General features: G+C 41.5%; 1 protein-coding gene across 19 annotated transcripts in view; it reads right to left on the bottom strand.

The window, feature by feature from the left end:
• CAMK2B (calcium/calmodulin dependent protein kinase II beta) overlaps positions 1 to 11,048 on the bottom strand; it is a 214,786-nt gene that overhangs the window by 7,048 nt on the left and 196,690 nt on the right. For 10 of the 19 annotated variants that reach the window (XM_058194307.1, XM_058194310.1, XM_058194312.1 and 7 more), the window contains 5 exons: positions 10,469 to 10,597; positions 9,212 to 9,346; positions 3,160 to 3,235; positions 2,042 to 2,136; positions 469 to 703 (listed from right to left, as the gene is read on the bottom strand). In XM_058194307.1, the coding sequence (XP_058050290.1) occupies positions 471 to 703; positions 2,042 to 2,136; positions 3,160 to 3,235; positions 9,212 to 9,346; positions 10,469 to 10,597 (668 nt within the window). In that variant the 3' untranslated portion in view covers positions 469 to 470. The remainder of the gene's footprint in view (positions 1 to 468; positions 704 to 2,041; positions 2,137 to 3,159; positions 3,236 to 9,211; positions 9,347 to 10,468; positions 10,598 to 11,048) is intronic. The other 9 variants (XM_058194325.1, XM_058194326.1, XM_058194318.1 and 6 more) reach the window with 2 other exon arrangements.

Below are 11,048 nucleotides of genomic sequence, written 5' to 3'. Positions count from 1 at the left end.
TTAAGCGGAATGATCGCATGCACATTCTTGAAAACCAAAGTCACACACTCTTGGTTGATTAAATAAACCGGGGGGGGGGGAAACCAGGGGAAAGCTGCAGGGCCACCAGAAGCGAAATCAAAGTGATCCGGTTAGAATGGAACATTTGCACACCCGTCTAAAAAGCCCACAGCTTCACACACCAAGAAAAGGCCCCAAAAGCAGAAAAACGGCTCCCAATTGGGTCTTGCATGGATCCATTCTCTCAAATCAAACACAAGCATGTGCTCCATACCAGGGGTCTCCAACCTGGGCCACTTTAAGCCTGGAGGACTTCAACTCCCAGAATCCCCCAGCCAGCAAAGCTGGGAGTTGAAGTCCTCCAGGCTTAAAGTGGCCCAAGTTGGAGACCCCTGCTCCATACTGACCAACACCTCAGTTGATCGTTCCTAGAAATGGAATTTAGCCACCCATTTGCCATCTTCGTACCTTCACTGGAGTGGAGCCACTGGAGCTCCCGAGCAGTGGAAGTGGACATTTTGCCATTTGCCATCCCGGCGGTGCCAGACACGGGTCTCTTCGGACTGGCAAGTACGGGGACGGCCCTGCCCATCGATGTACTGTGTCAGGCGGATGTAGGCAATGCAGGCAGCATCTTCCCCAATGACATGCACATGAGGGTTCAGGATGGTTGTGTGAATGGGCTTGTTGTTCTTAGATAACACTAGAACGGCACAAACAGGGCACTGGTTAGGAAACTGTACAGCGGCAGAAGCAAGAAAAAGGCAAGACATTTTTAGAACCCTTCTCTTTCAGGGAAAAAAAAAAGAAAAGCCCAAATCGGTTTGGTCTAGTGGTTAAGGCATCAGGCTAGAAACCAGGAGTTCTAGTCCTGCCTTAGGCATGAAAGCTGGCTGGGAGGCTTTTTGGCCAGACATTCTCTCTCTCTCTCTCTCTCTCAACCCAACCTACTTCTCAGGCTTATTGTTGTGAGAAAAATAGGAAAAAGAAGGAGTATTAGGTGTGTTTGCTGCCTTGAGTTATTTATAAAAATAAAGATGGCTGATTTGATTGGATTTAATCAGGTTTTGGTGGCTGATGTGGATTACTGGATATGTTTGACTTAATTAGGCACTATTGATTAGAATTCTACTTGGCTTGAAGTGAAGGCATAATAGTTTGATTTTATATTGGGGTTTTATTAATATTTTAAATTTTAAATTCATTTTTAACTATCAGCTGTTTAGTAATTGCTATATTTTAATTTCTTTTAATTGTATATATCTTGTATTTTATTTCTGGCTGTACACCGCCCTGAGTCCTTCGGGAGAAGGGCGGTATAAAAATTTAATAAAATAAATAAAAATAAATAAATAAAATAAGGAAGGAAGAGCAGGAAAACTTTTGCCTCAGTGACTGTTAAGGTACTTGGCTTTTTACTGGTCAGTAAAAGTTTTTACATCACCTATAATGTTGCAAAGTCCTGTTATCTAGCATCAAAGCTTCAGTAGAAGCTTGTAAGTAAGATTTTAGATGGACTAATCTAGTTGCTTATTTGTGCTCATCTATTTTGATCCCCCCCCTTTTTTTTTTGCTTTTTATTTCTGTTTTATTTGCTGGCTACAGGCTGTCCTATATAAAATTGAATTGCCAGCGCAGGCAGAAATCTAATTTGGGCAGCTGGTCTAAAGGAAGAGACCAAAGAGACAAATCTTCAATGATAAAAGATAGGACTAGAAAAGGGAGGAGCAACAGTTGTCTCTCTTAGCTTCTTTAATTTAGTTCAGTTCACTGTAGTTTGTACTGTAGTGCAAGGAATTTGGAGCATCCTTTTTGGTCTTTAAAGTTGAACACAAATTTGGGTGGGGAGACTGTTTTCTATGGGATGAAGTGTGTATCTTTCTCTTCTAGAAGGCTCAACCATCAAGGTTCTAGTTTTGCTTCAGAATCTGTTCAGAAAAATAATGGGGGGGGCAGAAATTTGAACCCCATGCATTTCAAGAATGTTTTGGGGCTCAAGCACTGGACTGCTCACTTTTATATTATGCAGTGCTCTACTCACAGTTTTCAAAGTAAAATCTGTGGAAGTCCATCCCTTCAACGAGATTGCCCAGCGCTTCAGGCTCAAACGAAGTTAGGCCTGGATCACATATTTTTCTAGGGAGAAAGAAAATGTGAAAATTGAGATTAAGTTTTTTTTTTCTCTTTTGGAAGGCAACGTAACTCTTAAGCTTCTTAGTTTTTAGCATCTAACGTAGAAAACTTGCACAGTATCTGAATGCATTCTGCACAAGAACAGGTCTAGATATTTATAGGGTTGGGACATTGTATTGCTCTCCTTTTTTACCCAAACATATACAGATGGGCTAAGACTAATTTCAACTGAGAAATTAGCTAATGAATGTGTATCACAATACTATATCAGATGTATGCACAGCTAAGAGAGCCATAGCCGAGCTGTTAATTAACCAGAGGATTATAAAAGCAGAAAGCTGGAAGGGACATCTCAATCTGAACCTTTCAAATTGAGCTCACTTAAATCTGACCCACAGCCAAAATTTCAAATTTAGCAAATCCAATTTACTAGCAGGCCAGGCAGAGAAAAATGCAAATGAGCTGACACATCTAAACTCTGATGCATAAAGCATGAACAGAGAACTTTTAAAAGCATAAACTACTGCTTTCTGGGTAGAATAAAAGTCAAAGGGAACTCCCATGTTGATAAATTACAATAGGCATCAAATAATGTGGTTATTTGCATGTAACACCTTAGCTGCACAAGCTGCAATGGGTGTCGGTTTGCTTCCAAGTCCATCTATGGCATGGAGCCAGGTTACGTGCAGAAGGATCCTCTACCCATTATATCAGCCTGTCCCACCCAGTCAAGCAGGGAGGTATGTTACAGATAATACTATTTTTGCATATAAAAACACAATATTGTTTTAAAATAGGGAAGCATCACTATTGAAATGAAAAGTTTGCATACTGTTGTGTAGCTGGAGTTGACTTATTAAAGATATTGCCCTATTATGGACATGGTAAATAGCACAGTAACAAATTTAATTCTATTGATGAAGGGCACTGTTTACATTTAAAAAAAGCAATACATATAAAACTGCATATAAAATAGTGAGTTGTGAGACCAGGACCCCTGGAAGATCTCACACTCAGCCTACTCACGCATAGGCCTCAAAATCGCCATTGTTCACAGCCTCTATCAGCTGCTCCGTTATCTTGATTATTTCCTGTTTGCGGGCTAGGTTAAAAAAAAAGAATCAGAGAAAAAAGAAAGATGGGGAAATTAACAATATGATCAAGAGTGAACATATCAAACAGAAAGCAGAAAAATAGTGCTTTAACATGCTCCATTCCCACTATTCTTTAGGATCGTAAGAGCAATGTTATTATATCTTGGCTGCAAATATCTGAACTATCACTAGAAGGAAACAAAGAGAAAGAAAACATGCTAGGTCTTTGCTGCCATCTAGTGACTGTCTGCAGTCCTGATCCTAACCAACAATAGTGATGGAGTTAAACCAGGGAGAACTCAATTCAAAACTCTGGTTGACCGTGAAAGTCTCGAAGAAGCAGTGGACCAGTTGTTTGGAGACTGCACAACTGCACAAAATCGTTATGAGACTTAAACTAAGGTAACATAGGATGAGCTTCTTGGAGAAAAGGTGGGTTAGTATTAGTAGTAGTATGGATATGGTCCTTCAGAATTTGATGCCACCTTAAAAGAATGTGGAAAAGTCTAACCACAGACTCCCTCAAAAATCAGAGGTGCACAGATTATTCAACATATATGTACATCCTAAACTAGCTTTCCACCATAGAAAAGAAGTAAATCCTAACCTTATGGACCAGAGCAGAACTGATTTAACTGCAATCATACAACTTAGGAAACAATAACCTATTGTCAGATTCCACCCTTGCCTCAAAGATCAAGGCAGTCCTTTTTCCACAGAGAAATCTATTGTCCTCTTACAATGTGGGCTGAATCTCCACATATCTTTGAAACCAGCATACACAGGGAGATGCAGGAATTACAATGCACTCAAGTGACTTAATTAAAGCAAGTGCTATGAATAATGAAACACTCTAGTGGAAGAGATAACTATGTCAGTGGCCTTGCCTAGGTCATCTCCTTGGAGCCTAAACAGTTTTGAGACTTGTGTCTTCACATGGACTGAGAACCCATTTCATGGTTGGTTAGCAAGCAACCCACCCTACTTGAACAATATATTTCCTTTCTTCCTTAGATCTTAACTCTGCTTGTATCTTACAGAGCCATAAACCATAAGGAGAGATTAAGTAATCTAAAAAATGTCTTGCAAGTAAGAACTTCTACTGAACCTCGTCCAATAAGCGACCCAATTGTGGATCTGAGTGATACGTATTACAGGTATACCTTGACTTATGTCCACAATTGGGAATGGAATGTCCATCGTAATATATTGCAGTTGTAAGTCAAATCAGGCCCAATTATATGACAATGTTTTTGGTGGTTGTTAAGTGAATCAGTGGATCCAACTCCATCCATTTCTGCATGGAGATGCTAACTTTCCTTTCTCAAATTAACTAAGCCTATGAATACAGGCTTAGCAAAGGCATTTGCTATGCAAATGAGCAACAGAAAGGCAGTTTCAAATTAGTACTTGGCTCTGTATTTTACCATCAGCTGATTCTACCAATTTTCTGGATGCTCTCGAGTTTTAAATATTCAATTGTTACTCAGGTAGCACTCTTGCTGTTAAGAAGAATGCAAGGCTAAGAGAACAAATTGTTCATGCCTATACTGCAGGAAAACTCACTCAGAAGACATGAGATTACCCCCAAATAATTGTATCTTGAACAAATGTGGACTGATTTCTGATATAACAGCAAGACTAAAATATGATTGAGATGGAGCCAGTAAAATCAAGAATTGATAGTTTTTGCCTTACCACATATGGAATAAATTAAATGGATAAAAAAGGTAAGGGTAAGTCTCTTTTCCTCAGCCTTATCTGAGCCACAGTTACAAGCTTCATGGAGCAGTGAATCTCATTCTGCAAAGAATTGTCCCCAAACATTGCTCAATCCTAAATGATACGACAGATTAGTCCACGGTCATCTGTGAATGCCCTAACTATTCTTCTTGGGCTGCTGCTTCACGAAGGACAAATGTTTCCCTTTTTACACATCTATTTACTTTAGAAAATTTCCAGAGTTTCTTTTGTTTCCACAGTTGGCCTACTCAAGGAACCTTATCGTTTTTTTTTTCTTTAAGTGAATGTTCATTCCTGGTTTGTCCCATTTTGCACAAAGGGACTGTCAAAAAGATCATTCCACATTAAAAAGGGAGAGAGAGCGAGAGAGAGAGTACTGAGGTTAGAGACTGAAATCCTATGCACCTATATCTGGAAGTAAGCTCCACACAAACAGGACTTATTCCAAGCCAACACATTCTGAGAAAAATGAGAGCACTTTGCTCTTAAACCACCCAGATTAAAAGCCCTTGAAAATGCACATCAACTGATAATGAATTCACATTCAGCCATTTTCAGTATATACATTACACTTTGCAGATGCCCAGTAATCACCCTTAATCCATGTAATGTTGCTTCCTTCTGGTTGCTGACAAAGGAGGAAACTTGCCTGTGTTTTAATCTTCAGACTAAGGCCAGTTCTTACCTGTGGCCCTGCTGGCCATGCCTACTTTCTCTTTGAAAGGGTAGCATTCTCGATGCTCTAGCACCACTTGTGGGAGTCTCAACACAGCTGTGCCAGAGCCTCCCTCCAGCTGCAAACATGCCAAGCTGTCATCCATCCTTTGTAAATGTACACCAGTGTCAGGGACTCCCAGCTTTTGAGCTGGAGAAAGACAGTTCAGGGCAAAGACACTACAACCTTGTGACTCAAAACTGCAAAGGGAAAAAGAAACTTTTCTATTTCCTTGGCAGTTGCTGCTACGTGCAATTAAGCAGCTATATCAACCCTTGATGGAACAACAAAGAAAATAACCAATAGACCTATCTGACCCCCTTCTTTGAAGGTCTAAATGTTTGGGTAGAAAAGTCTACATTTTCTACAAACACTGAACTTGGAGGTCGCAAACTACTCATAAGCAAGTTCATGGGGTTTTTGTTGATGGTGTTGTTTGTTTTTTCAGGATTTTTGGAAGTTGCGGTGGTTGGATGCCAGACTAAAGGATTTTTGGAGGATCATCAAAATGGCATTTCTTTTTTCTACCTCCAGTAACTTCCAAGATCTTGTTTCCACTTGAAATCTCCGCTTGGTGCTTGAATAAGTTTTGCAGCCACTCAGAATCCAAAGGCTTTCAAATGAAACAATTTGCATGCCCTAATTCCATGATGGCGAACCTATGGCATGAGTGCCCAAAGTGGCACGCAGAGCCATGTCACCTGGCACGTGCGGCGTCGCCCGTTCCTCTTCTGGGTTTCTGGGACGCATGCACATGCGACGATCAGCTGGCCTTTGGGCATGCGGCAGTGTTGGAAGCTGGACGAGCTGGTCTTCCGTTTTTCGGCATGAGTATGCGCACCAGCCAGTTGATCGGCATGTGCGCATGCACGGCAGTAACTGGAAGACTTGCTAAAAATTAGAAGTACCTTATCCGGCACGTGCATTCTCCTCTGGACAGCTCCTCTTCCTGGTCGCAGCCCTGATGAGCACATGAAGTGCTCCCTTTTTGGTACTTGGTGGTAACTCTGCCAGAGAAAACGGTCTCCCAATCTCCCTTTTCAGCTGGGATGGCCTCTTGCAACCCTTTGCCAGTGAAAATGGAGCTGTTGTGTCGCAGACCCCAGCAGGTAGCAACAAACGCAGTCCTTAGTGAAAATAAACTTCATTCAAACAGCTGGGAATTAAGTCATTCCCAGCGGTCGTGAAACTCAAACAAAAGCAAAGGCTTCACAAACAAAACAGTCTTTGGTTATCTCAAACCTGGTTCAATTTGGCCAAGGCCTTTACTGATAAACCTCCAGAGCAGGGAACGAGGCAAGGACGCAGCTCCAACATTGCTTTCTGGCAAACTGAGATGCCGGTGCTGGTCTCCTTTTAAACCTTATGGGAAGGGCCAATCATCTCTTGGCCCTACTCCCGAGGTGACCTCTCAGCTTGAGCTTCTCCTGCCTTCTGGCAGCTCACCTCATGCGGGCATTAGGAACAGGCTCATCGCAGTCCGATTCCGCCGACAGCTCCGCAGGTTGCTGACGGATCACAACAGGAGCTCAGGAGCCCGTTTTCGCTGGCCGAGTGCTCAGGCCACCACAGGCGCCTCTGACATGAGTGACGCCAAGCCGGCCACGCCCACCCTGGTCACACCCACCCCAGCCCCCCAAGGTCAAACACAACCCTGATGTGGCCCTCAATTGATGTTGACACCCCTGAATTAATTAATTAAACAGCTAAGATTTTTTCCATCTGATAAGCAGATTTATGTAATACACTTTATATTACACTTATTTATATTACTTTATATTACACTCTATAATACACTTATTTGGGACAGTAAAGGAAAACGGTGTATTTGCACAAAAATGTCTGTATCCAAGTAATTTAAAAGTGAAGGCGGGCAATATTGGTACCACTTTAAAATCATAGTTGAAATGCTAAGCAACCAGTGCATACTTAGAAATCCCAATTAATATTTATAATTGTGGTCTGAAAAGTATTGGAATACAAGGGCAGGAGTTGAATGAGAACACAGGGATAATGAACACTACATCTGGCTTGGGTAAGGAAAGGCTGCAATAATCAGAAAAATGGTACACTCTATATTGTTTGAAAAGCACAAGCCAAATCAATGCATTACTTGTCAAATAAATGCATTATTAACATAGTCAGCATAACCAAAACACAACTAATAGCAACTAAGGCTTCCATCTTACACACTAGAAAATACACTGAATACAGCAGGACTTGCCTCTGAATTAAAATGAGGAAGATCCCACTACTTATCAACAAGAATATAAAATGATTAATGTACTATTATAGAACATACTAAGCCTTGAAAGTAATCACAGGCAATGTCATGTTTGGGATTAGGACTGTGGATATTCAGGGTCATGTCAACCTCAAAAGCAGAGGTGTACAATCTTGGTAACTTTAAGAGCTATGGACTTCAACTTTCAGAATTCCCCAGCCAATCCTGCTAGCCCAGTCTTTCCCTTTTAGCCCAACCTATCTCCTCGTTAAGCTGCCTTGAAATTTGGAGGATAGGTAGGTTATGAATTATAATATTAGCATAGCTAACCACCGTCCCCAAATTTGCCTAAATTGAAGTTGCACAGGTTGCAAAAAATAAGGCATGGATACAGTATAAGTAAGATGTCTTCTCGGATGTTGGTAGGGAAAAAAAATAGAATTTTGCTTTTCCAAGGGACAAAGAGAATAGAATAAATTAAACATAGTAAATAAAGGCAAGGAAATGACCTGGTGCCACTCCAAACGCAGAGGCAACATTTGCACATAATATGGAAACATGGAACATAGACGTAACATGGGCCTCTGTGGCTCAGGCTGCTAATGCAGTCTGTTATTAACAGCAGCTGCCTGCAATTACTGCAGGTTCTAGTCCCACCAGGCCCAAGGTTGACTCAGCCTTCCATCCTTTATAAGGTAGGTAAAATGAGAACCCAGATTGTTGAGGGCAATAAGTTGACTTTGTATATAAATATACAAATAGGATGAAGACTATTGCTAACATAGTGTAAGCCGCCCTGAGTCTTCGGAGAAGGGCGGGATATAAATGCAAATAAAAAAAACACCATGGATTCTTCAGATGTTTTGGGCCAATATCTGCCCTTCCAAGTAAATCTAATCTATAAGTTCTTCACCAATGCCAGCTAGTATTAAAAGGAGCTGAAGTTCAACATCTGCACATGGTTAGAGCCACTGATCATAGAACATTTGTCAGTACCTTCTAGATTTAAGTACTTGATACAAGCACAACACATCTTTCACACCAAGACCACTTTTGCACAAGCCATCTGCATACACTGCAGTCTGCACAATCCAGTTCTCTCATGCACATGTATCCCACTTTCTTAGCTTGCATTTAGAGCAACCAAGTGAAGCTTTAACCATTCAGGCAAAGGCACATGACAATAAGTGTTAGGTTGTTATTTCACACCTACAGTGTCACAAGAACTGAATGTTCTTTCAAGTCTGAATAGATCAAGCAGGGCTCAGCTGCTGGCTATCAGAGGCCACGTGCGCTACTTACGATCTGAAGGAAGAGGACTAGCAATGGGTGGAAATGGGAAAAACTGGGTGGCAGCAGGCTGTGGCCCCTCAGCTTCTGGGGCTCCAGAACCCCTTTTCACCATGCTTAGGACATCAGACAACTTGGAGGCTGGCGCTAGACAGATGTAAGAAGGCATGGAGGTAATCATAAAGTAAACAAATTAAAACAGATAAATGATGTGGGGAAAGGAGTCCTCAAAATGATATGTGAATTATTTATTCAGGCTCAGCACTTTAAAGGTAGGCAGGTCTTAACCTGTCTGTTCCCTTATTTTATTTAAAAAAACATCTGTCCCTGTAACAATCCTACTTCACAACCTAAACTGGTTTCTTATAGACTTCCAAGTGCAATTCAAGGTGCTGGTTATCACTTTTGTTATTGTGGCACCTGACCTCTCTCTGCCCTTCTCTCAAAAGTATGGTTTGCCCTGACCCAGTTGGTCTTCAGAAAGGCAATAAAACGTGGGTTCTTTTCCTTGGGCTTTGGGGTTGGGATGATTGGAGCTTCCTTTTTTGGAGAGAGTCGGGAATATGAGTTTCTGGTTGCCTGTTTGTGTTTTATCATCATTTATTTTTCATCATCATCTATTGCATGCTTCCCAGAGTTGCAATTTTTTAACCCATTCCATAAACGAATAAGCAAGGAAGCCCAACTTAAAAATTTTCCTTGTCTCTGATTCTGTATTAGAGTTAGGAAGAACTTTGGCTGAAACAAAGTTGACCTATTTCACAAGATAAATTATAATTCTGAGAACCAGCTGGAAACCTGTCTCTTCCTCCTGATTTATTAGAGTATCTTCAGCACAAATTACTTTACCAGGTACAAATTCTTGCTAGAGAACAGTCCCCAATGGAGCAGCTTTCTACTTCTTTGGAAGCATTTCAGCCCTGATGAATGTTATTTCCTTCACCTTCCCTTTCAGTTTTTGGGTTGCCATCGTGTTTGTTATAAAGCAATCTGACCTTGCCGAAAACCTCCAGAAGTTAGAGACTACCCACAGCTTTCGGTGGAAACCTCTGGAATAAGAGTTTTGCAAGATTAGAGTCATGCTGCTTGTGGGGGACTAGGGACAAGCTCAGCTACATCAAAGACAAGTCATAGAAAATCAACAATAATCTCTTAAAGGGGAGATCAATGGGAAGCCAAATTCCCGTGTTTAAAAAAAGACCCACAAAGGGCTCGTGTCAGTTGCAGGAATCATAATAGAGAAAATCCCAGGGACATTCCACTACTTACACGAGGGAGACAGAGGATTGGTGACAATAGAAGGTGGTCCAAAAAGGGGGCTGGAGGTCTTTGGCTCTTCACTTTCGGGGGGCGCAGAGCCCTTTTTCACCATGCCTAACACATCACAGAGTTTGGCAGCTGTGATGGCAGTAGATGAGAAAAGGAAGGGAAAAATGAGAAAACAAAACAAATGGCGCAACCAGCAGAACAGAAATGGGAGGGAAATCCCTCTTTTTGGAGGCAGAATGTTAAAGAGAATAACCACTCTTGCTCTCTTCTTGTGCAACTGCAGGAGGGAAATTATTTCTCTTTAAGCACAAGGACTTTATTTAGAGGAAAGGAAGGCAGAAAGCCGGAGGTCTAGCACAACTCGGTGCAACCAATTCGCCATGGCCAACTTGCCGCAGCACAATTTGCCGTGGAACAAGAATTACACTTGTTGGTGTAATGATGGCATATAATCGTTAAAGAAAGGATGGCAAAGGAGGGACAAAATTAAGTTGAATTGTTGAATTGTTCCATGGTGAATTGTTCCACAGCGAGTTGGCCATGGTGAGTTGGCTGTTGCAAGTTGCCCATTCCAAAAGCC

Source organism: Ahaetulla prasina, chromosome 9 (assembly GCF_028640845.1).
Source record: "Ahaetulla prasina isolate Xishuangbanna chromosome 9, ASM2864084v1, whole genome shotgun sequence".
NCBI lineage: Eukaryota > Metazoa > Chordata > Lepidosauria > Squamata > Colubridae > Ahaetulla > Ahaetulla prasina.
This window is presented reverse-complemented; position numbering and strand designations above follow the sequence as displayed.